The 27,232-nt window shown below is 34.6% G+C and overlaps 1 protein-coding gene and 1 non-coding gene across 3 annotated transcripts in view; both read right to left on the reverse strand.

Moving 5' to 3' along the window:
- RC3H2 (ring finger and CCCH-type domains 2) overlaps positions 1 to 24,249 on the reverse strand; it is a 60,709-nt gene extending 36,460 nt beyond the window's left edge. For both annotated transcript variants that reach the window (XM_072631847.1, XM_072631846.1), the window contains exons 1-8: positions 23,979 to 24,249; positions 15,057 to 15,353; positions 14,383 to 14,500; positions 12,550 to 12,783; positions 10,961 to 11,136; positions 5,812 to 6,012; positions 5,137 to 5,269; positions 4,896 to 5,014 (exon numbers count right to left, since the gene is read on the reverse strand). In XM_072631847.1, the coding sequence (XP_072487948.1) occupies positions 4,896 to 5,014; positions 5,137 to 5,269; positions 5,812 to 6,012; positions 10,961 to 11,136; positions 12,550 to 12,783; positions 14,383 to 14,500; positions 15,057 to 15,287 (1,212 nt within the window). In that variant the 5' untranslated portion in view covers positions 15,288 to 15,353; positions 23,979 to 24,249. The remainder of the gene's footprint in view (positions 1 to 4,895; positions 5,015 to 5,136; positions 5,270 to 5,811; positions 6,013 to 10,960; positions 11,137 to 12,549; positions 12,784 to 14,382; positions 14,501 to 15,056; positions 15,354 to 23,978) is intronic.
- Positions 5,343 to 5,454, reverse strand: LOC140521880 (small nucleolar RNA SNORD90). Its single transcript, XR_011973158.1, has one exon. It is a non-coding gene; the product is annotated as a small nucleolar RNA SNORD90 (small nucleolar RNA).
- Positions 24,250 to 27,232: the final 2,983 nt, after the last annotated feature.

Consider the following 27,232-nt stretch of genomic DNA (forward strand, 5'->3'; position numbering starts at 1 on the left):
TAATATATTCAATGAGCAGAGTAGCATAAATTAAAACAACATTAAAAGGAAGCCAAGCTCAACTGAATTATAATGGACTACCTTGGTTCTAAAGAACAGTTATTTCCCTCTCAGTAGAGGACTAGAAGACTATTGAAGCAGAATACTAAATATATAGTCAGATAAAGTTATGCCAACAACTAATTTTGCTGAACTATTTCTTTTCATAAAGGAGAGTTAAAATGGGGGTTTGGGGTGGTGGTAAAGGTACTGAGAAATGACTATAACATAAAAGAAAAGATACCAACAAAACTTGAATGAGAAAAAAAGGTATGTACATGAAGAGACCAATGTGGAATGAACTCATAAACGAACTCAGGTTTTCAAAAGATACAGATAGCTAGATAGGTTATTTATATTTATGTATGTAAATGTATATATACATATGTATGTAAGTGTATGTGTATTTATAATATCTTTGTATTCACAGTACCTCATATATATAGTCTATATATGTGATCGATATATGTATATGTGTATATATGTATATGGATGAGACAAATAACTGAAGAGGAACACTACCAGAGTTTTATAAAAATTTTATCAAATGTACTAAAGGTCAGGGAAAAAATGGGGCTGGCAATGAAAAGTGCTTTTAAGCTATGGAGTGGCTAAGAGCAGGATCAAAGGGATAGGGAATTGCTCAAAGTATACAGGATAACAAGTGATGGCAGAAGGCTGAACTACTCAATTCCTAGTTTTCTTCTGTTTACTTTTTTTTCCCCTTCAAAGTAGAATGATCTGTGGATAAGGAAAGAGAACAAAAATCGTTAAAAATCTAAACTATGCATAAACAACAATCTACCGGCACCCAATGCGTTTAAGTCATCAAGCCTAGACAAATTCTTAAGTGCTTATGAAGATGAGCTGCTAAGATTTCAAAGAACTTGAAAATAAGAGAACTTTGAAGGGCCAATATTTCAATTTTCAAAAAAGGGGAAAAGAGTGCAACCTGACAACTACAGTCCAATGAGTGAACTTCACCTTCTATCCAAGGGAAAATTCTAGAACACATGATTAAGAAAATGGTTTGAACAACTTAAAAGGCCAGTGATCACTAAAAAGGGATTTCATCAAAATCAGGTCAAGTTAAACTAACTTCATATCCTTTTTATTTTTTGACGAAGTGAACTAAGAGAAAAGAAGAATGCTATAGGCATAACATAAGTAGATTTAAAGCTATGCTTATAAATAAAATGGTGATCACAGTATAGTTTGGTAAATTTGAAACTAGTAAACAACTAGATCCAAAAAAGAGGGATCATTGATGGGTTAGAGTCAACCAGCAAGAAGGTCTATAGTGGAGTATCACAGGGATCAATCTTTGCCCTTAGGCTCTTCAACCTTTTATCAATGACTTAGATAAACTTATTTATGATTGTAAAATCTGCATATGACATGACATTTGAAGAGAAAGCAAACACACCGGATGACAGGGTCCACAACAATAATACTTCAACAAGGCAGAACGTAAAACTGAATGTAATTACTTCATTGGATATCTGGACCAGTATGGGCCTACTGAACAGTCCTGATGAGAACCAATTCATATTAGCAACTATTGTGTAACATAAAATCCTAAGACAGTTGACTGGATCGCTGAGAGGTTGAGAGACTTGCCCAGGATCAGAAAGTCATTATGTATCAGAGGCAAGACTTGAACCAAAGTCTTCCTGACATCAAGGCCAGTTTTATATGTATTATGCCACACTGTAACTCTAGTGGGGAAAAGAAATTGGAATAAATATAAAATTCTGCAATGGAATTCAAAATATAGGATAAGGGAGGTGTGGATAGAAAACTGATCCTGCAGTGGTTTGAATGGTCTGTAAGCTCAATATCAGAAAACAGTGTAAAATAGCGGCCAAAAAAATGTAATAGGATATTAGTCTGTTCAGAACAAGTCCCAAGATTTATGCTGCCCTGCTGAAGCTTATATATAGGAATCAGATGTTAGTTAAGATATAGATGAGCCTGAGTTTATTTGGATAGCAGTGCATAGAGTGCTGAACCTGGAATCAAGAAGATGTGAGTTCAAATCTGGCACTGGATGTCTACTAGCTGTGTAAATATGGGGAAGTCATTAAATGACTGTCTCAGTTTCCTCATCTGTAAAATGGGGATGATAATAACAGCCCCTACCTCTAAGGATTGCTGTGAAGATCAAAAGAGATAGTAATTTTAAAGCTCTTAGTATAGTGTCTTGGCATATAGTAAAAGCTATATAAACATTAGCTATTATTATTATTACCACATAAGGATCTGAATGAACTATGGATGTTTAGACTGAAGAAGAGATTATTTAAAGGGAACATAACAGTCAGTATTTAGACAGTATGTGAAAGGCAATGCTGTAGAAAAAGGAACCAAATTTGTTTGGCTTCGCTCTACTGAGCAGAACTAGGAGCAACGGGAAGAAACTGTAGTTGTATTAAGCTCAGCGTAAGAAAAAATGCCTTAACAAATCAAGCTTTGAAAAAAAGAGAATAGGCTACCTCTGGAAGTAATGGTTTCACTCTCACTGCAGTTCTGTAAGCAGAGGCTGGATGATGATTTGTTAAGAGATTTTTTTGGTCACTTATGGTTGGAATAGAAGGAAACTTGGATACACTCAAACATATTACATTCTGTATTTCTGTAACATCACTGATAGATTTGTGTATTAGGGAGATTATTCTGGTAGTTCTGTGAAGGATGGCATAGAAAGAAAAGAGAATGGTAGCAGAATGTGAACAAAAAGACATCAAATCAAAATTGGAGGGAAACCAAAAGGAAAAAAATCACATATGAAAAGATGTAAGGAGTTGAAGCATAAAATAAAATGATGACTTGTATGTACCACAAAAAAACATCAAGGAAGCATAAAAATGGAAGGAAAAAAAGGACAGGTCACATAGTGTGAATGGGGGATAAGAGACAAACTAAATGGAGTGACCAAAAGTAGATTTTTTTTTTAAATGGACAAGTTCTCTAGAATTGAATAGATACTTCCGTAAAATAAATGGATTGTGATTTGTGCAAGGAGAAGAAATAACCATAATGACAACACCAATTCAACAAAAAAAGTTTTTGTTCTTTCCATTTATATTATAGTCATTATATGTATTTTTCCTGATTCTTCAATCTGCATCAATTCCTGTATTCCCATGCTTCTCTACAGTTGTCATATTCAATGTTTCTAACAGAACAGGGAGTTATTACAGCAATTTTTACATTCGTGAACCACAATTTGTAGAGCCAAACTCCTATCAATTGGCATCTTTATTTCCAGTTTTTTGCTACTATAAAAAACACTACTTGAATTATTTTTTAAAGCCATTATTCTTACCCACTTAAGATTTCTTTTAAAAATTAGGCATCACTTTCTTTGAAACAGCAAAGCCTATGAAGAAGCAAACATCAAAACCCTTTGGTACTGGTTAAAAAATAGAAAAGTAGATCAATGGAACAAACCAGAAAACACAGAAAAAGAAATAATGGAGCTACTAATCCAGTGTTCAATAAACATCAGATTTATTTTATTCAGCATAAATTACTAAGAAAAGAACTCCCTTTTTGAAAAAAACTGCTGGGAAAACTGGAAGGCAAGCAATCTTGTAGAAATTAGGCCTAGACTAACATCTTATACCATTAACTCATAATTAATTCAAACTAAAAGCTATGCCCCAATAAAGTAGCAAAGGATAAGAATATACAGTTCTCAAAAGAACTGCAAACTCTTACCAATTATACAAAAGAATGTTTCAAATCAATAATATCAGCAATGAAAATCAAAACCACCCTGAGGTTTTACTTCAGATCCAGGAATCATCAATGTTATAGGTTTGTGGAAAGGCAGGAACACTGATACACTGCTGATGGAGCTGCAAATGAGTAAAAACCATTCTACAATGGAACTCAGAATCATGCAAATCAAGTTTCCAAAATGTCTATATTCTTTAACCCCAAGACTCCAATGCTAGAGGCATATACACCAAGGAGGTCAATAATAAAAAGGCTCCATTTACCCCAAAATATTTATAGCAGCAATTTTTATGGAAGGAAAAACTAGAACAAGTAAATGTCCATCATTTGGGAAATGGCTAAACAAATTTTGGTACATGAATACAACAGACTAGTACTGTGCTATAAGAGACAATAAATAATGAGAAGCATTAAAGGAAACAAACTGATGCAATGTAAAACTGATGCAATGACTACAACAATATAACTGGAAAGAACAATCACAAACGGAAAATAAGTGCTGCAAAATTACCAAAAAAACTAAGCTTTTTTTCCTCTTTTCTCTTTTTTTCTCTTATGGTTCTCTGGAGAGGGGGAAAATAAAGAGGGAAATTTAGGTGATATAAAAAAAATGTATTTTAAAACAAGAAAATGACTCAAACTAGATATTCATTTCTTCTCAATTACTTTCAAAACATCAGGAAAGTGAAGCGCATTCATTTCACATGTGTCATTTATTTACACCACTGGTGAACAAAGTATATTCAGGAAGGAAGAAAAGGCCAAGAGGGAGTCATGTCACATACTCTTATTAGGGACACGTCTTACTGATTCAACATTAACATTTGTTGTTGGTTCAGTCATTTTTCAGTCTTCATGAACTCAATTGGGGTTTCCTTGGCAGAGACATTAGAGTGGTTTACCATTTCCTTCTCCAGTTCATTTTACAGATGAGGAAACTGAGGGAAACAGGGTCACACAGCTAGTAAGTGTCTGAGGCCAAATTTGAACCAAAAAGGATGGGTCTTACTGATTCCAGGCCTGGCACTCTATCCACTCTGCCACTTTGCTGTCTCATTATCCACTTAGAAACTGTCAGATAAAGCAGTCAGAAATATACATATCACTCTCACCTGTGGTGTCTCATGGCCTTTACGACTATAGTTCTGAATAAAGTCTACAAGTCCATGCACTACAGTCTTGACAGCAACCATTGCATTTTCCAGCTGCTCCCAAGTTGGTGAGACAGCATCTAAAATAAGGCAACATCAGAAAAAATGTGAGCCACATTCTGCTTTAGTGACATTTTTATAAAAAGTTTATGGAAAAGGGTAAGATCAAAACTTACAAACAATTAGGCTTTGCTTCACATACCTGGATTAGGATCTATGTTTGCTAAAAGCTCCAAGTGAGGCCTCAATCGGTTTAGATTTGCTGGATCACCTGTACGCTGCAAAACAATTGTCAATTCCTGGACACTCTTTGCAAAGGATTCTGGAGACTGAAGCTGAAAAAATGAAGACAATAAGCCATTCAACTTGATATTAATAACTATTATATTCAAATTATTTCTCTTCTTTTCTTTTTCATGTGTCTTCAGATTTCACAGAATGATTATCAGTGATGAATTTAATTCCCATCTCAGAATCTGCCCTATGAAACTTCATCATGAGACACTCTGAAAACTCATAACCCACATTTCCACAGTGCTTTCAAGTTTAAAAGTATTTTTCTCATGATAACCCAGTGAGGTAGTTGGAACCAGTATTATCCCCATTTTACAGATAAGGAAGCTGGGTTTTCAAAGGAATAAAATGAATTGTTAACAATCTACATCTAGGTAAGTAGGTAAATAGCAAAACAGGGACTTGATTGAATCCAGATCCAGACTATGAGAAAAATGTGAACTTTCAAAATTACTTTTTATAAGGTTCTAATATAATTATATAAATACCTTTTCAAATAGTTCAAATTCATGCTGCAAGCTGAATTTTTAAATTTTTATTCCCTATATCTAAGAAAAAAAACAGTAGCTCTCACTTCACAAACCTTATCAATGATGGACTGCATATGTGATTTATGTGCCAAATCACCATAGAGAAGTGAAGACCACTGTTCTGGTGATATACGAAGCCCTGCTTCCATAGCAATATGAACTATCTGGGCATCATGCTCCCTTCGCAAAGCCTCATAACTTCTAAATTCTTCCTTTAGTTGCATCAGAGAAGAATCCTCATCCCTTTTTGTGACCTAAAAAATTGTAAAAAAAAAAAAACAAAAAGAACAAAAAATTCCATCCTTTTAGAATGGGTCAAAAAGTTGCCTGGACTAATTCCCTGGAAATTTTAGAAACTAGCACCAACTGCTTTTGCTCTAATAAGGGGGAGGAAAACCTGACTGAAACAATACAAAGATACATATTTATGGTAACACAGAACTCAACATGAAATGTCTTACCACCAGAGGTGATGGAGCATCACACAACTCCATATAAAACAAACCTTTGTGCATATGGCCTATTCTGCAAAGCTAAAAATTTATAATTATATTCATTTTTGTAAGGATTTGTTTGCTAAGAAAACAACAGTTGGTTGAGATTTGATTACTTTATGACTCAAATGAGATAATTATGGCTCACATTTTCAATTAAAATCTTGCAGATTTCTAGATGATGCTATCTACTTTTCTAAAGATTATACAGAGATTATTAGCACATTAACCTTTTAGTTCAGTGTAATATACTTCAGTCTGGTTCGTTAGAATTTCTTAATATACTTGCCTTCCACATTTATACTCTTGGAGCAGACCCATGATTTTAATGATATTACTTATCAATATTTCAATACAAATATCAATATACTGATTATCAAATATTAAATGAACTACTATATTATCATTGCAGATCAGCAACAGTTCTGCAACATAATGTCTTAGAGAGTTGCCTGGTGCACTAAAAGTTGAAGTTAAGTTGCCCAGGGTTATGTAAATAATATGCTTCAAAGAGAAAACCTGAACCCAGAATCTTGATAAGAATATTGGCTTTCATACTGTGAATAATTACTTAATAAATTATTATGAAATTAAGTTCAATTATAATGATAGTAAAATTTTAGAATCAATCACTAACTATTGATTAAGCATCTACTATGTGCTAGACAGAATGAAACAATCTCTATATTCTAATGGGGAGACAAGCATATATATGAATACATATAGCATAAATATAAAGTGAATAAATACAAATTTGTACATAGTAGTTAAACAGAAGTTATTTGGAGAAAGACGATGCAGTGATGAGGCATCAAGAAAAGCAGAATATGGTGCTTACGCTACATTTTTAAGGAAGAGAGGGAGACTATGAAAGAATATGGTGATAGGAAAAAAGTACATTCTGGGCAAGTGGGACAGACAGTACAAAGAAAAGGAGATGGGATATGGTACACTGTATGTAAGTAATCAGATCTTCATTTAAGGAAAATTACTTTGGCAAAACTGCATAGGATAGATTGGAGTAGAAAGAGATTTAAGCCAGGGAGACCAATTAGGAAGGTACTATAAAAATCTAGGTAACGGATGATGAAGACCTGAACTAGGCCCACAGCTAGGTGAAAAGAAGTCAGATGCAAGAGATATTAGGAACACTGAAACAGTATGATTTGACAACTAACTGTATATGTCGGATGAGGGAGAGTGAACAGACCAGAAAAATTTTGACCCTGGAAGACTACAAGAACAATAATGCCTTCAACATTAATAGTGAAGTTTGGATGACAGGTAGGTTTTGGGGAAAAGTTGAGTTTTGGAGAATTTACATTTAAGAAGTCCCTGGGAAGTCCAATTTGAAATGTCCAATTGGTGATATAGGGCAGAAGTCAAGGAAGAAAGCAGAAATAGAAAGAGATGCATATATAGAGAGAAAATAGATATATACATATGTATATCTTCATTATATGTGAATATTATATATTGATATATTATATATGTGATATAATACATATAAATGTGTGTACACACATACACACACATATAAGATTTAGATAAAGATATATCTTACATAGGAGTTGATACGGTTACTCAGAGAAAGAATACAGAAGATGAAGAAAGCCTAGGAGAGAACCTTGGGGAATATCCAAAGTTAGAGGACATGATATAGATAAGACAGAAAAGGAAATTGAGAAGGAACAGTCCAACTGGTGGGAGACAATAGTATCATAGAAAACCGGAGGTGGAAGATATCTTAAGAAGAGAGGAAAGTCAGTAGTGTCAAATCAAGAGAGGTCAAGAAGAATGAGGACTAAGGAAAAATATATCAGATACAGCAATTAAGGGATAATTGTACGATAATATTATATTCATATACCATAATTTGTTCGGTCATTTCCCAATTTATGAGCACCCTTTATGTAGGAAATGAGATGCCATAAGAAAAAGAGATGATTCCAAATAAACTGGGAGAGATTTATATGATGACATACAAAATGAGAGGAATCAGGAGAACTTATATCATAATATTAACTGTAAAAAAGAACGATTCTAAATGACTAAAGAATTTTAACCAATGCAATGATCAACAATTACTCCAGAGTACTGAATAACAAATGCTGATGAAGAATGCTGCTGACATCACAACAGAAAACTGATAAACAAATATGCAAAATTAAGACTCACATTTTTGGACGTGGCCAAAGTAGGAATTCACTTTGCTTCATCAAGTCTATCTATTTACAAGAGTTTTGTATTTTTCCCCAGGGTCGGGGACAAGGGGCACAGGGTATAGGTGGGAGAAACCATAATTAGGGGAAAAAAGATCATTGGTAATTTCCAAGAGAGCAATTTCAGTTGAGTGATGAGTTCATTCATATTCACTGATTCAATTCATTCAACCAGAAATTATTGAGAACGTACTATATATAAATCATTATACTAGGTACTGGTCCCTATCCTTGTGCCATTTACAGTGTGGCAGAGGGTATGACATGCAAGCTTAAGCACAGAATAGTTACAGCACATAATACACAATAACAAAAGAATAAGAAACAAGTCACTGTTGAAGGGATTATGGGAAGACAGGTACAGTAGTTGATATTGTGAATTGATACAACCATTTTGGAAAGCAATTTAAATTTTCTAAATTAAGTAACTAAAACGTCCATAACCTCTGACCCAGAGATTCCATCACCAGGCTTATACCCCAAGAAGGCAACTAATGAAACAAAGTCCTCGTATATAACAAAATCCTTAGAACAGCACTTTTCATGATGGTGAAGAATTGGAAGTAAAATAAATGTCTTATCAGCTGAATGGCTAAAAAAATTGTAGTATGTAAATATAATGGGATATTACTACATTCTAAAAAAGGATGAATGTGATGAATGCAGAAAAATATGGAATTTCTACATGAACTGAGTGAAGTAACAACAAAAATAAAGTAAGCAGAGCCCAGAAAAACAATGCACACAATGACAACAACATTTAAGTGGAAAGGAACCATCAAAAAAAAAAATTTGAAATGAACATTGCAAAATTGTGAAGAGCAAACATCTCCAAATAACAGAGAGCTCTACCTCACTCCTCTGTCTTTAAAGGTAAGAGATCCACAAATGTGGCACATATTTCCAGACTTTTTCGATGTAGCAGTTATGCTGATTTTTTTCCCCCTCTTTTTAATTTTTCAGAAGTACTGTGCATGTGTTCATCCTTCATTTTCAAAGAAAACCATGCCATCAGAGAAATAATGACATGACTTACACTTGACTTTGTTTTGAGTAAGGGAGGGCTGCGCAGGTCACCAGCCTCACTTCTCCAGAGCCATCTGAATCCAGTGACCAGATACTCATCAAGATGACTGGAGATGACCCAGGATGAGGCAATTGGGATTAAGAGACTTGCCCAAGGTCACATGGCTAGTGAGTGTCAAGTGTCTGAGGGAAGATTTGAACTCATGTCCTCCTGACTCCTGCGCACTGGTGCTTTGTCCACTGCACCACTGGCCCTATGAAATGGCTCTCTGGGAGGGGAAAAGAGATGGGTAGGCTAACTAGAGAAAATTATGGTAATATTTAAAAAACAATAAAAACACTTAAAAATATGCCAAATGATGATGTAAATAGAAAAAAAAAACAAAACTAAAAGCAATACTGCAAAACTACAAAGAACAAATATTTCTCCAAAAAGTAAGAAAAGGCACTTCCTCCAATTACTCTGCAGAAGTGGGAGGTTCATGCATGTGAAACATTGAATACTTCTAGACTTTTTCAATGTCTAGATTGATTTTGCTGGTGTTTTTTCTTTTATTTCCTTTAAAAATATTCTTTGTTTAATAAGATTGCTCTCTGGGAGGAGGAAAGGGAAGGAAAATAGAAGAAATGAACATGTAAAAAACAAAAGACATCAATTAAAACTTAAAAGAAAATTTCTGTAATATATTATGACAGAAGCACAGGAGATGTACAAAATTTTATGATTTAAAGAAGTCGACAGGATAATTCTGGATAAACCTTACTGGGAAAAATCCCCACACATATTGAAATAATAACACATAATGTAATCTCCTGGTTTATCACAATAGTCATAGGAGGTTCTTTGGTGTTCTGATCATTTCCTAAGGAACCACACCTTCAACTGCACAATGAATACAATGGGCATATTGAATGCCTTATTAATGGGGAAATATTAAATACTTTTGGCATATAGTTATAAACTCCAATAAATACTGATTCAAAAGAGAGCACCATCCAAGAGAAAGCAGGCTTAGGAAGCAAGACAATAATATATACAATCAAGAAAATGATAGGCACACTGACTATAAAAATGCAAATGAAAAAAATCACTAAAAGGAGTCACGCTAGGAGTGATCAAAAAACCAAAAAAGTTCCTAGAAGATAGTTGATAAAATAGAGATCACTATAAAAAGGTACAGAACTAGCATAAAACATTGTCAGAAGCAATCACAGTACTGGATAGTTTTCTGGGGCACTGGAGAGGGCTGTAGGGAGAGTGGAAGCATGGATGGGCAGAGAAAGTTGAGTTGACAGAGATACATAATATAAGCACTAATAAAAAAAAGTTTGTGATCTTTCTTTTAAAGAAAGCTTAATTTTTCTCTGTTTACATAATTCATTTTTAATGTTTGGCAATTTTTGTTTAAGATTAACAAAACAATAAACATAAACAACTATTCTTAACTTAAGAGTCATACCTTAAAACAAGAAGCACGATACAGTAGCTGCACGACATGACCAATACTAGTTTTTGATGCCTGAGGAAATCTTGGTTCCAGTCTTTGGACAACAAAAAGTACCAAAACTTTCCTTGAGAGAGCAGAACCATCTTCTAGGGCCAACAATACTAACTTTAAGGCCTCTTCTTGCATAGCTGGAAACAAGTCATAAACATAAAAGCAATTTTAATTGAAGAACTCTGTAATCTTGTATTTGTCATGACCAGCACATTAGGTTCCAGTACAGGGTCTGTGACAATGCATTACTCAAAATGCTATTATTTAATATGGCAAGATATCATAATCATACAATTCATGTAAAAGATCAAAAGTAAAAAGAAGCACATATCATTCATTCTTTATTAAGTAGCCCAAGTACCTGGATATTAATGGGAAATAAAAACCTCAGAAAGCAAGCAATGGTAAAGACTTTTTTTAAATGCCAAGAAATGTCATTTCAGTAAGGAAAAGTCTCTTTTCCTATAATTTGTCATTCAGTAGTTTCAGCTGTGTCCAATTCTTCATGACTCCATTTGGGGTTTTCTTGGCAGAAATACTTAAGTATTCTGCTATTTCCTTTTTCAGCAATTTTAACAGATGAGGAAACTGAGGTAACCAGGGTTCGATGACTTGCACAAGGTCACACAGCTAGTGTCTGAAACACTATGAACTCAGGTCTTCTTGACGCCAGACCCAGCACTCTATCCATTGCACCACCTAGCTGCTTTACAGCTTAATCTTATGGATTAAATCTGAAATTATTATGGAAAATATTATGGAAAAGATACAACTTATAATGTAGAGCAAATGTGTCCTAAATCCAGACCCATAATTTCATCACAATAGGTAACTCCTACGGTGGAAAGACCCTACAACCAATTCAGACTGACATTTTCTCTGTAATTAGTCTTAGAGAGTTGAGTGAGTCCCTAAGAGGTTAATTAACTTTCACAGGATCAAATGGCTAGTATGTGTCATAAAGCAGGATTTGAAGTCATGTTTTCTTGACTCCAAGACTGGTTCTTATTATAGAAAGAAATGTATTTAGTCTCAATTTCTACTTAAATGAAAGTGGAATAAAGTATCAAGACACTGTCTTCTTTCTTAAATTCTACATAAGCTACACATTTCATCCTAACAAGCCGTAAATGGAAAGATGCATTCACATACAAAAGTCTTCTCTCAATTATCCTTAGGCTTCCCATTATAAAATGAAATATTCACTATCTTCAAAAATTACAACAAAACCCATGAATCTGTAAGAATGAAAATGAGAAAGGAGGAAATTCATAAAACTACATCATTACAAAATTTTTGGCAGACAAACTGCTTAAAATAATTGTCAATTTTAAAACAAGTGGTGAATAAAGGGAACTAGATTTATAAATTTTATCAAATATGATTTGACAATGCATTACAGAAATTCTTTAGAACTATTTTGCACTGAACAAGAACATCAGAAAGTAACTTGATTTCTCTTGGCAAAGTTGAAAATTATTAAAGAAGGTATTCATCTCTAAAGCTATTAGTAATTGTGTTCCCCAAGAAGAAAGTGTTTTAACTTTTACCTGGTCCTAAGAACTGGCATCCCCGAGCCCTGACAGCAGCCCACAGATTGGCAGACAACTGCTGAGGGTTCTGGTGTTGTAAAATCAGTTCAGTTACAGTTCTTTCACCAAGTGATCGTGCTGCTCGCATAGCTCTTACACGACCTTCTTCTTCCACAAGCTGACAATTTACAAGAGTCACCAGTTTCCTTTGCATTGGACGGCTCAGTGCACTCTGATTCAAACTAGCAACACCTTTCAAAACACAGAAACCAAAAGACCTAAGTTTTTAAAAGTAAAGATGAGTTGAAGATTTTTTTAAAAATATGTTCCATTATTTACTTCACTAATTAAGCTATAATCTGAGTTAGTTTCTCACTCACATCCCACAATAGTACTACTGTTAAACTCTTAGAGATGGTTATCCAAGATTTAGAGCCTAAAGAAACCTTAAAATCCAACTAGTCCAAACTTTTCATTTTACTAACATAGATTTTATGCTTGGGAAGGAAGAAATTTGACCAAAGTCACACATTATCAGTGTCAGAGTCTGGATTTTGAACCCAAATCTTGAGATCCCCAATTTGATGCTATTCAACCCTATCATGGTATATGCTTTGCTTAAGACTAATTATCTGCTTTTTGATAGCTTGGACACTGTTGTACCCTTTAAGTTCATCAAGGTAACTTAGATTCTGGTATGCATATAATGGTCAAGTGATATTTTATTACATTTAGACTAAAGAATGTGTTCTAGCTCCATTAATAACAGACACTTTGATAGATTAGTAATCTCATTAATGTGGATCCTCTCTCCAATGTAAACTTATCCAAGTCTTCACATTCCAAGTGCTCTACCTTCCATGTATCTTCCATATGGAATCTACCCCACACACTGGAGATGTTCCTCTAGCTTTTTAATATTTCATAGATAACAAGGCAACACTCAAGACTATCCATCTGTTATCCTTCACTTTTACTGCATGACCAGCTCAACTCCTTTAACAATCATACATAAAAAGACAATACAGTACACCTGGCAGTTTGTTGTCAGTTATTGGTTACTAATGGTAGCTTTACATTTAAAAGCAAGACATGTGTCATCTGGGACCTATCACATCATTTTATCTAAAAGCAATATAACAAACCAGAGGACTTTTAAATTCCTTGTGTAAAGGATCACATTTCATACTTCTCTTGTATTTCTCAAATGTTAAGAATATATCTCATTAACAAGATAACAAAGACAATGATAGTGGCTCATATTTGGAAGTTTGTGAAATGCTTTCCTCAAAACAAATAGTAAACATATTATTATCCACATTATATTTTAGAGATGAAGAAACAAAGGGTCAAGGATTAAATGCCTTGCATAGTTACATGAATGGCTAGTAAAGGCTGGAGACTTATTAAGCAAAGAAATATAAGTTCAAAGAAACACAAGAAAGGACTCCTTGAAAAGATTTGTTAAGATTTATATCCTAAGAATTATAAATAAACAGAACTAGTTTAACTGAAGAATATGAATATTTCTACTATTGTCTGCTTTGGGGTCTGCTTTGATGGATCTGAATTCTCACCAATATGAATAATTCCTGCAATGAAGCAGGCCTTCCATACCTGCCCAGCCTATATGATACCTGTTTAAATCCTCCCATAAATTCCATAAAATAAAAAAATAAATAAAATAATATTCTAGGTTCTCAATCAAAAAAGGCAATTGGATCTTCTGTAAAATCTATTTCAAGACTTTCACTGCTACACAATAGGGTATCAAAGCTAAGTTTTCCAAGGTTGATAATTTCCCATCAAATCCTACCCACCAACAGAGACATAGTTTTTTAAGAAACTTACCCTTTCCTCCACTTAGTGGTTTTAAGTAGAGTGCCAAATCCTCAACACATTTCTTTGCAACTTCATAGTGCTTATTCTCTCCTAGATTACTTAATTTTACTGTCTGATGGTCTGGTACCTAAAAAGGGAAACTTCTCATAAATACAGCTTCAATAAATCCAGCTATTTATACAATCATAATCTTGCCTTGCATAAAATATAATTCTAAAAATACAATCAAATCATAGTGTCAACAGCTGTAAATGAGCTACAGATAATCTAATCCAACTCATTTATTTTATAAATAAGAAAATTAAGAACCAGAGGGGAGAGGCTTTTTCCACAAAACTGATTCAATGCTAATGTTTTCTATGAATTTCAAATTTACAAATCTGCTTTTCCTCTAAACTAAAAGTTACTGAACACATAATAATTAACATTTTCATAGTGCTTTATTATTTACAAAGTTCGTTTGTCACAACAGCTGTGTGAGGTATATAGAACAAGTATCATTATCCCCACGGAAGGAGGAGATGAGCAGACTGAGGCTTTATGATAATGGGTGTTCAGTATCACAAAGTCAAGAAAATGAAGGCACATTTAAATACAAATCTATCTTAACTGGACGTCCAATATTTTTATGCTACTTCTCATGAAAGGCTGAAGCAAATAATCAGCACAACTTTACATCTTACCTGGGCTCCAACTAATTGGAGAAGTGCAAAATTTACAGGAAGCACATCAATGTCTGTGTTGATGGCTGTCTGGTCAAAAGGGCATGCTTTTCGGTGAAGTTTATTTAAGCAGGTCTTGCAGACGGTGTGTGAACAACCTAAACTGATGGGCTTGTGCACATTCTCATCAAATTCATTATAGCAGATTGGACAGGACAGGAATTCTGTCCACTGAGCAGCCTGCACAGGCATTGTGGAAACTGGATGCTTGTTTAGCAGTCTAGCAGACCATTATTTCACTGTGTAGTGTTATGTTAGCTAGAAGGGAACAGAAAACAACAACAACAAAAAGATTATTTTCTTATCTTCATAATTAATACTATAAATATTAAAGCCAATTTTGATTTGCTATATAAGCTAAAACACTAAGCACATTTTATTTTTTTTGATATTTAATAATTTAATTAAGACAACATAAGGTCTCATGCTTAATTGCCACACAATTACCGACATAAAGTGAAACTGAATGACAGTAAAACTTCAAAAATCTTGCCTGAAAACAAAATTATATAACAATCATTCTTTGTAAACTAATACAAGATATGAATGTCATGACAATAAACTTAAACTGACAATGACCAAAGTTTAAGTAGATCTTGTTTCTTTCTAGTCTCTTGAAAGCCAGATCTTATGTAAAAAAAAACTGAAAGGGATACTTTTCCAATCAAATATTCATAAACGTAGAGAGAATTTAGTAAAAGCCAGATAAAATATACCAAACAAATAACTTCCCCCATTACTTTTAAAATTTTAAAAGTCTGGGATGTTGCTTCAGTGACTCGATACAACTGAAAAAAATAAAAACAGTAACAAACTATAGTAAACAGTTAAATATATTTTTAAATCACAAGTAATTTTTAAACATTTTAGTGTTACTATGCCCAGCTATGATCTGAAAGCATATTGACAGAATATTCCCCAAACTAAAATTAATGTTTTAGCAATAGTAAAAGCCCAAAACTACAATACCAGATTTAGTTTACTTCATATATCTGGCATTTTTATGTTAAGGGTTCATTTTTCCTGAAATGGTTTAAACTGAAGCAATTTACCTAATTTGGAGATTTTGTAGGTAATTTTAATTTTAGCTATTGGTAAGAGATTTTTTTTCTTATAGGCATGAAGTACAGGTTTTTCCATAAACCCCAAGTTTATGCCTTACACTATTTGTATCCCTATGGTCACATTAATTCTGAATTTTAAAACTGAGGAATTAAAGAGTAACATTTCATCTTAAAATAGAATTCAACTCAATAAGCACAGAATGAATATGTACCGTTGGGAGACAGGAATATGAGAAGGAAAGAGGAGTAAGATATAAAACTTAGAAAAGACATTTATCCTATCCTACCAGCGAGCTTACATTCTAGTTGCTTCTACTAATATCTACCTCAGACAAATTGCATGCAAAAAAAGAGAAATGTGCATATATCTATCTACTCACAGATTTTCAGATTTGTAAGGGATCTTAGTCTACATCACAGATAAGGAAACAGAATCCTAGGGTATTTGAGGCTACTTGCTCAAGATTATAAAGCTGGTTAGTCACAGAGCCAATCTTAGAATTCAGGTCTCTTGATTACTATTACACTTCCTTCACATAATACAGGAAGAAGGGGATAACTATTGAATTTAGATATCTGAAAGGTGTACTTGAGCAGATCTATAGGCAAGACTGGCACATAGATGGCACTTAATAAATGCTTATCCATTGATTTGATTGATAACAAAAAAAAAAGATGCAATTATGTAATATGCCTCCAAGGATAACATAGCACATGATCAAAAGATGAAAGATTTAGAGCTTAAATGAACAAAGGCCCCATAATCTAACAACAACAACAAATCTGATCTAACACCCTCACTTTACAGAAAAGGAAATTAAGTTCTAGAAAAGGTTAGACAGATCCAAAATCATAACAATAGTAACTAGTAAAACTTTCTTTCCTATGCTGACATAAAACAAAATGAACAGATATGTGTAAGCTGTGTTAATAATGCTGCATGGTTTTAAATGTTAACATGAACAAAGTCAATAGAGAAAAGATATTCTCTGTAGAAATAAAATACCTAAACAGTACAAAAAAAGGTATTACTAATTATACTTATAATTTCTAAATCTAGGAGGAAGTTTGCTGCAGTGCTTTTTTTTTGTTTGTTTCCAAAAAAAAGGTTGCAAATCTTTATCATCTCTTTGGGAAGGTCACTGAATTTGGAGTCACGTTTGCCACCTATGTGACCTCAGGCAAATCACTTGACTTCTCTGGATCTCAGTTTCCTCATCTGTAAAATGTGTTTAAACTGTATCAGTGGTACCTAATCTAGGGTTCTAAGATCCTTTAAGAGTCACAGGGTGAATGAAAAGAATCCCTAAATCCATAAACACATCAAAGCTTTTTTTTTAATCTTTATTTAGCTCCAATACAATTGGCAAAATGATTTGGCATAATAAAGTAACCAAACTTCTGTAAACTTAAATGGCTGACCCATAAATCTATTACTATTTTTTTGAGACTGGGTATCCCTATCTCAGCCAACCTCAAGTACAGAGACTAGTCACAGATGATCCCACTACTGATCATTACAAGATCTTTGACCTGCTTAGATTCCAACCTCTAAGCAAGCTGATGAATTTCCCTCCTCGTTTCCTTCCAAGGGCAGACCACGGATTTAGTGCAGAAACTTGATCATCCTAGCTCACTGCAGCTCAGAACTCTCTGGCTCAAGAGATCTGCAGGCCTCAGCCTGCCTAGCAGAAAGGATTACAGGTGAGCATCACTCCAACCTAGCTAAAACTGTTTTTCAAATGTGTGTAGATACTGTTGTAACTAACAAATTAATTAAAAGGACTAAGGAAATGACTAGCTTTTACGTATTTTCCCAATCAACAGATGCTAAGAATGCCAACAACTACTATATTATATAAGGTTGGAGTGTCCATTTATGAAATTTGAAATTAGAAAGGCATACAAGAACTAGAAAATTTTGGGAAATAAAAGTAAATCATCTGTATGTTTCCTTGTAATCTAGATCCTATGAGCTTATGACAATAGTATGAAGACTCAAGAAATAATATAGCAAAGGACTTTGCTAACTCCAAATAATCCATATCTAAGAACATGAAATTATCATTAGTGTCACTATCTCCAACTTAATAGTAGAAGATTACATATTACAAATATTTCCTAACTCAAATCTAGGACAATTAAAAAGTACTTATGTAAATTTGATAGGTGGTTTTCTGAGTGCTAAAAATTTAGGAAAATTATGCATCTGATACTATGTTCATTGAACTGTTTCCTGGCTGATACTTAAGCACCAACCACAGCAATTAAAGGTTTTAAAAATCACCATCAGAGCTTGAAGGTAAATTATCTAACAACAACAAAATCCTCCCAAAAAATTCAAAGGGAAAATTCTATTCCTATTTGTTGTGCTTCAAATTCCAAATGTTTTGTGTAAAACGAAATTCCTAAATATAAAAGTGTGTAAGGTAGTTCCACAAATTTACTCTAAAATAAATTCCCAGATCTTTGTAGGCAGATTTATACAACCCCCCCCAGATTCACAATGCCACAGCCATGGCTAAGAAGATTTTTTTTAAATTAATTTTAAAAAGTTAGTTTAACTTCCAATATTACAAATAAATCTGACCAACTTTTATACTTGATTTTAACAAACTATGTGAACTCATTGGTACCTATAGCCTGAAAAATGTTTCAATGCTATTAAAGGAAAAGAGATCATTTGTTTTACAGTCATATTTTTCCCTTAAATCTGCTATGGAGTACTATAATTCACTCAAATTGGACCACTAAAATAATTCATGCATTCTTTTTTTACAGCTACCTGTTCAGAAATTCTAATTCGGTAGGCAAATTTTCGATGTCAATTAAATTAGTGGAAATTCATCTAAAATAATCTTTCAGCTCTTTTATTTTACGAAGACAATCACCATTTGTGAAAAGCTTAAATTTCTGGGGAAATAATTTAAACTTGAAGTCAGCTAAATAATAAAATTTAAAAATTTTCGGCATCCCAAAACACCTCAAATTGTTAATTCTGAAGAATTAACAAATGGATAAAAAATAAAGTTGATGGCATTTATTTGCAAGTCTTCTGAAACACATTAAAAAGTCTTAAAATAGAATATGTAAATAATTCAATTTCCACATGAATTTAAATAAATGCCATTACAAAATAAAAGAAAAAATTTATTTATGAGAAACTTCGGGTAGATTTACTTTCAGACAGACTGAATCAACTCTGAATGACGCTATATACTTACTTATGCCTAATGTGTTTATTAAAGGCAGAGGTATAAAGTCCCCTCAGATTCACAATGACTACTTCATTTGTTAAATATTTTCAGGGTAGCAACATAATCAACACATCACTCTTCCAAATAACTTGAAAGACATGAAAATAATGGGGCAGCTCTTCAACCCAAATATCAGAGGATGCTCATATCACTGAATATATCCCCAATTGGTGTTGCAGCATAAATTGACTTTTAATCTATTTAAGAGAGGAGTATTTTTTAAAATCCTAAATGTAAATTGTGCTTTTTTTTTACATAACACAAAAAGGATTAAAAAAAAATTAATCTTGAAATTTCTGGGGAAAAAAGCACTTAAACTACGTACTAGAGAGCTGTGAACACATAAACTCCTTAGACTGAAACACGGTAAACTAACTTTGGGTTTGTAAAATTCTAACTTAAATACTATGAAAACAATGTGGTTTGCAGAGAAATAGATAATTAAAAACAAAACAAAACTTTTCCAACTATAATAAAAATCTAAGAAAAAAATTGTATATTTCAATCATTCAAAGCACTAAGCAAAATATTTAAAATTAATTTTCATTAAGTAAAATTATAGTTACTAAAATTATAGGGCAGCTATTAAATAGGGCACTTTAAGAATCCAAATTAGACATACTGCTCTTCTGGTGCCTAACAGAGAGTTATGCATACAGTAAGCATTTAAATTTTTTTTGAATGAACATAACCTTGAGGAATTTTATTTTTAAGTTATAAGCCCCTCTTTGTCATTTGTTGATATGAAAAACTGCAGAAAAGTTACCAGTTACCTTCACAAATATGATAGAAAGGTGAAAAAACTGTTTAAAAGGAAAAAATGTTATACATTTAAGAAATTTTACTTTCTGTTACAAGCAAAGCATAATCTGTTCACCAGAACAGTTCACTGTTATATTTTATTTCATACTAACTGTAGAAAAAAGTTTAGGATTCTACCAGCAAAAATTCCTAACCCACTATTTTATGTGAAGATAAATAATCTACAATACAAAAACCATATTGAAATTCAGCTATTACATGTAAACTAGTCGGCCGATTAAATCTGTCTCAAAAGTGTACCTTAGGTTTTTACAAATAAGGTATCACCTAACATTTGCATATTCTTTCTTACCAGTATCACCTTGGGCAAGTCATTTACCTTTCTGAACCTCAATTTCCTTAAGAGGAATGGCGAGGAACCAACTGGATAATCTCTTAACTCTCATCTATTTATAAAAGCTATGATCCTACCTGTATGAACCTTGAAAAGGAAGTAGGCAGGTCATTTAGCAAGAAATTATAGATAGACAGTCCAAGTAACTTCAGAGATACAAAGGAAATATCAAAAGAACCAAAACAAGACTACCAGGACATTAGAGGATTTATAGAAACAACAGACCCCCCAAAAAAATCGGGACGAAAAAGCATGGATGGCTTACAATGGAATTTAAGTACAGAAGGGTATTATTTATAATGAATAGTGGTTTTAAGTTTAAAAAAGAAGTTTCCTAATAATATTCCTGTGAGAGAGATAATGGTGAAATTTGGGGAGGAGAAGTTGGGGAAGATGATTCAGCCATATAATTTCAATGGTTTAAGGAACCGCAGGCAAGAATATTCTCTCCACCATTGCAGATCCATAAACTTTCGACAATTCAGAGAGTTGTCTAGACTATTCAGAAGTTAAATGTCTTCCTGACTCCCAGGTAATATTCTATTCATTATGTTAGACAATCTCTTAGTATAAGTACTATTACCACCATTTTAGAGATGAGGAAAATTAGGCACAGAGATTAAATGGTTTAGCCAGAGCTGCACAGCAATTATTGATCCTGAGATTTAAAACTTGATTCTTCTGCCTTGGAAGTTCAACATTATTGCAAACATAACATAATACTTCTCAGATGCCTTAAAATTCACAGTTAGGAATTTTAAATGGATTTAAATCATCTTGACTGCAATTTCAGCCACTAACTCAGAAACAAAGGAAATAATCTAAGAGCTCTAAATTGATACTCTAAATTGTATGAAAGATTTTAAGGGAGAAAAGGAGCAAGTATATCATTTTGAAGAATTTTTCTGTAGTTCAGCTATTAACACTCATGTCACTTTGGAGTTTAAATCAATTACTTAATGAATTTCAGATTAAACTTTCAATATTTTCTAAAACACAAATCCTCTTTCCTGTTTATTATAGCTACCACTCCCAATAAAATTCAAGATCCTTCAGCAGTTATAAGGACTAAAAATGAAAACACATCCCCTTTAGATGGCACAGTTGTATTTATTTCATCTTATCATTTTTGCTATGTATATTTATCCTAACAAGAGAAAGTCAAGTTCTTCCTCCCTCTAATGACATTAGGCTAATTTTCAACAAGATGCTGTTGTCAATAAGCTTGTTTTCATTTCATTTCTCCATTTTTAATGATATAATTTATTTCTTGGATAAGTGGCCATGCTCTGAAGTCTCTATAAGTCTGTAAGAGAAGGTTCAAAAGCAACTTTACTTTATGTGCTGGAAATGTCTTATGAGTGTGCAAAAGTTACTCTGTAAGAAAGCCTCTCATGTAATTATAAAGACATAATAAGGACAATTAAGAAGAGGTTACTGATAACATTAACAGTGAAATGGATACAGTATAATTCATTTTTTTCTTCAGCAGACTTTATTCTACTTTAATGTTTGCTTAATTTCTCAAATCTGGAAAAAAATACATGCATCTAGCTAATACAATGAAAGAATATTGTTTGGAATTCTGCTAGAACCATAACACTCTAAAATGCTAAACCACAGTACAAATTTCTAAGGTCTTTAAAATTAAAAAGTAAATTTGAAAAGATACTATCAAAAAAAATCCATCAAAATGTTTTTTAAAGTGGTAAATATAGGAAAATAAAAAGTAGGCAATCAAGTAAGGAAATTGTCCAATTAATACAAAGCCATTTGATCAGCAGCTAAAGGATTCTAGTGCAAGTGATCCTGAAAAGGATGGTCTTCAAAATAATTGAAAACAACCATTTTTTTTCTAAATATAACAGAAATTTAATTTTGTAACATTTTTTATTCTAGTGATTTACCCAAATATCAACACAGAATTTGATATATTAATGTTAAAAGGCATAAAATCTAGGTAAATCATAATATGGGGATAGGAGGAGAAGAAGAGGTTAAATTTAATGTGATACGATAGCTTCCAAATGTGAACCAGGAAAGAACTCTAATATGTATTAGTAAAATGCCCATGAGAGAGAGGTGAGAATTCAGGTTAGGCATACTCCATATAACAAATACTACATTTTAGATATATTTTTATTCCTGTACCTTTTCTGTTTGTGTCACACTGCTTTATTATCGAAACTAAAAGTGAAAGGACACATCATAACCTTTTCCATTCCTTAATGCTAAGGCAGACAAGTAGATACAATTCCCCCCAATGCATTCTGTATCATGATGCCCAGTCCTGCTTTAAATGCCTGTAAAACAACGATGCTTTACACCATTCCTCTAAGATGGTGGAAGAGTTGCCCCAAGAGGCTTTCCCACAAGGAGGGGGAAAAAACAGAACACACAAACACACCAATAAATACATTCCCTGGCTCTCTTTCATTCAATTATCCTGGTCACATCCCCAGGGCCATTCTGGAGCCAATCCTCTCTCCTCCTACTGCTGAGACCCCTTCACATGGCACCAAGGGGCATTGTTTGGGTTGGGTCAAATACAGAGGCTGTTATTCAAAAAGACAGGTGTGTGAGTGTTACGAAGGGTCTTCTACTCATGTAGAACTCAGATTCCACCCCGTACCTGGACCTCAAAAGAAGTAACAGTCAGAATTGATGATGTCTAACTCCATTCAAACTCTAAAACATCGTAATCCTGTTAATTTCATAATCATACCTACACTGTTTTCTTGGTGGCTTTTTTTAACAAGAAAAAAAGGAAAAAGACAAAAGGGAATGGGGAAGGGGAAAAGATAGGGTAAGGAGGGGAAAAGGGGAATAAATGTTGAATGACTGGGAGAAAAGGGGGAAGGAGAGTACAAATGGAGAGGGTGAGAGAGAAGGAAGGGAGGAGAGGAAAAAGGAACACTAGCAGACATGGGAGGGGGTGCAGGAGGAGGGGAAGAAAGACGGGGAAGGGAGAGGTGGGGAAGGGAAGGGAAAACGGGAGGGGAAGAAGTAAGAAGGGGGAGGAGAGAAAAGAAAGGGGAGGGGAAAAGGGGGGAGGGAGAGAAGGAAGGATATCAGGGGAAAAAGAAAACGTTAAAGGGAGAGAGAACAGACGTGCTTTCTAGCGCTCCGAGGGACCCTGCCTCCGGGTGCCCCTCTCTGCAGGCCACAGCTTCCCGCCTGGGCGGGGCGAGGGGAGGGAAGAGTGGCTGGTGCCTGGCCCCTCCGGCTGCAGTCCACCAGCTGAGGAGACGGAGGTGGCTGCGGGAGCCAGCAGGGAGAAGCCTGTGGAGAAGATCGCAGGCTGCCCCGCGGGCCCCAGACGCTGTCAGGCACAGACGTCCTCTCAGGGCGCCCCCTCACGGCCCCCCCACGGGCCCAGGCCCCGGTTCCCGCCCGTCCGCCCTACCTGAGGGCCCGGGCGGGGTCGCTACGGGCCGCTCCGGGGAGCCCCGGGGCGACGGCGGTGACGGGGGTCGGCGACGAAGGCGCCTCCTCTCCCCGGGGCACGGTTTGGCTGCGGCTCCGCGGCCTCAAACTCCATCGGGAGCAAGCGGGAAAGCCCCGTTGGCGTTGGTGGTGTTGGCGGCGGCGGCGGCGGCGGCGGCGGCCGCAGCGGCGCCTCCTCCTCCTCCTCCTCCACCTCCTCGCGAGAGGCGGACGGGGAGGGAGCCGGCCCCGGGATCCTCTCGCGAGGAGACACGCCCCAACTCGCGCGAGATCGCGCATGCTTAGTTCCTTACTCTAGGGCTTTCAGGTTAACCCACCCTTATCACGTGATGATGGAGCAAAGCCGGGGCACTCTGGGAAATGAAGACGACTGAAGGAGAGACTTCTGGGAAACTCCCGTCCATCCTCTGTGTTTTGTAGCAGCCCGTAGGATAGTATCAAGCTAAAGTTGTGAGAGGCATAGAAAGGTGGCGTCCATGAAGTGGCTCAAGGGTAATAGTGAGAGCTGATTTCTCTCCGACTCCATATTCCCACAAAGCTGGCTGGCTTTTACACATAATTCCCATCCTATTTTGCAAACAGTATTGGCCCTAATCCAAACTAAGCTGGCCCGTAGGAGCAAGTGCTAAAATTGACAAAAAACCGGGCTCCTAAATGGAACTCCAATTCTCACTATTTTAGGCAAGTCACTTAATATCTCTCGGAGACTTTCACGGGCTAAATGATTATCCTTTAGGTCTATTCTAAGTATAAAATTCTACGATCCCCTTCAACTGTCATGTCTGATACTTGATAGGAAGATCTATTACTTTAGGTTTAAAGGCAATTTTATACTTTACTCAAAAGATTTTAAGTTTTCCTGTTCCAGGACCACGATTAGCTAAAAACAAGCAATTAAGTAGTTGCTGATAAATTTTTCTTCTGTTTCTATGGATTTAAGATGAAGGAATTCCCACTTTGCAGAATAAAGGAACGTGGAAGAACTGCTTAATGGCTATGTGATCAACCAAAGCATTTCACCTGTCCTGAGTCTCTTTCCTCATTTGTAAAAAAACAAACAAAAAAAACCTACCTCATAGGGTTAGTATGAATTTAGATTTTTATTTGTTACATTATAAAGCTTGCAAACCATTTTTGTAAACTTCAAAGCCCTTTTTCTTTAAAATTCATAAATCTCCATAAACTCATCAATCTCTCATACAACCTCCATTTTATTCTCCTAAATATTGAAGTTACACATTTGACAAAATGGTACAAGTCAGGTAAACAGAAGAGACAAGTGGTATTTCATTTAGGAGAAATCAATAGCCATTTTTCTTCAAGATCTTTAAAACAGAAACAGTAAAAGCAAAACTTTAATTCAGGAATACAGACCCTTTCAATTTTCTCTTGGCCATGAAAAAAAAAAATCACAAACACTGCATTTCTCTACAATGAAAAATTCTACCCTGTACCAAATAAAATATTTATAAAAAGTGCTTTATTATAAACATTATAAAAGTATTTGGGAGTCTACCTGCCAAAACAAACCCAGAAACTATATGAACACAATTACAAAACACTTCATACAAATAAAGTCAGAACTAAATAATTGGGAAAACATCAGTTGCTCATGGGTAGGTCAAGCTAATATAAGAAAAAATGACACTTCTACCTATATTTTACTTACTCAGTGCCATACCAAACTACCAAAAAATTACAGAGCTAGAAAAAATAACAAAAAGCATTTATCAGTGTCTGTAACATGGTAAGCACTAAATAAATGCTTGTTCCTTTCTCTTTCCCCTTTTCTACCCTAACACACCAGCATTTCTAAAACTAGATTCCATTTTCCAAACCCTATTGAGATATATCATGAAAGCAGACACTGCTAATGAAGATTTCCAACCTTTCTCTATCTTACCTATCCCAAAGATATAAAAGTGCTTTACAAAAGGATTCTCATGACACTCTTATATGGTATAAAGGTGTGTGTATATACACATACTTATGTATTTATGTATGTATGTATGTATGTCAGTGCCTAAATTAGTTACAATTGGGAAGAAAATACTTTAAAAATATTGAAATGGGTAACATGAACACTACCCAAAAATGTTATTTCTTATAAACTGTGTTCACCCACAAAATGTTTTAAATTTTAAAACATAAAACTACCAATAAAGAAAAACAAAGCTTCAAATTTAATCTCAAGAAAATTTCTTCTGAAAGGTAACATTTATCTAAATATAATCACTTTAAAGGAGCAGCTCAAAAGGCAGTAAAATTGCTGAAAAGTGAGATCTTTGGGAACAAGTACCATATCTTACTTAGCCATGTAATCATTATATCTTGGGCAAGGCCATTTTCCTCTACTTACCTGTTTCATCATGTGTCAAATGAGGATGAGAATTGTACTCCCCATTTCATCAGATTTTTGTAAGGAAAATATTTAGCAAAAATAAATATCTTTCTCCATTCATATATGGTAACTTAAACACATTTATTGAAAGAATGTTTCCTAACAGATGGGGGAAAATCCATTGTAGTGAAATTCTATCACTAAAACACTTAAAACATTTTACGTAGATCTATGAATGCCCTCTCAAGTCTCGATCTTCTAGGTCAGATGACCAGTGAAATTTAAATTCATAAATGAGAGCTGAAACCATATACAACAAATTCACTCTCTTCAGTTTGCAGATATGGAAATTAACGTCCAGAAAGTCTAAATGACATTTTCAACATTTAAATTCTGTGATTCTATATTTTCCACAAAGACCCTATGAAATATAGTCATCTACCACCTATATGCTAAATGATCCTCAGCCAAGAGGTGGTATGAGTTAGAGAAAGGCCATCCTTGGTGTAAGACAGACATGGGTTCAAGTCCAGCCTCTCACACATAATAAGTTAAAATGAGAGAATCACTTTACTTCTCAGTATCCCCAGGCAATTCTCTAAAACTATTAGAGACAACATTGCTTCTCCATAATTATAGAGGTGCATTCCACACTGGAAATTTCCCATACACTGCTGAAATCACTGGTTTGGACTTCACAAATAGCGGAAATGTAAAACATTGGAAAATAACGAGTTTCGAAAGAAATATTACACAGGAGAATGCCTATATAACACTGGCATGGGGTGATGGGAAGCTTTACATCTACCTCTTATGTTAATTTGTATTTTGTCAGGTTTGTACACAACACAATTGCTTTACTACAGGAGGCA

Source organism: Notamacropus eugenii, chromosome 1 (genome assembly GCF_028372415.1).
Source record: "Notamacropus eugenii isolate mMacEug1 chromosome 1, mMacEug1.pri_v2, whole genome shotgun sequence".
Taxonomy (NCBI): Eukaryota; Metazoa; Chordata; class Mammalia; order Diprotodontia; family Macropodidae; genus Notamacropus; species Notamacropus eugenii.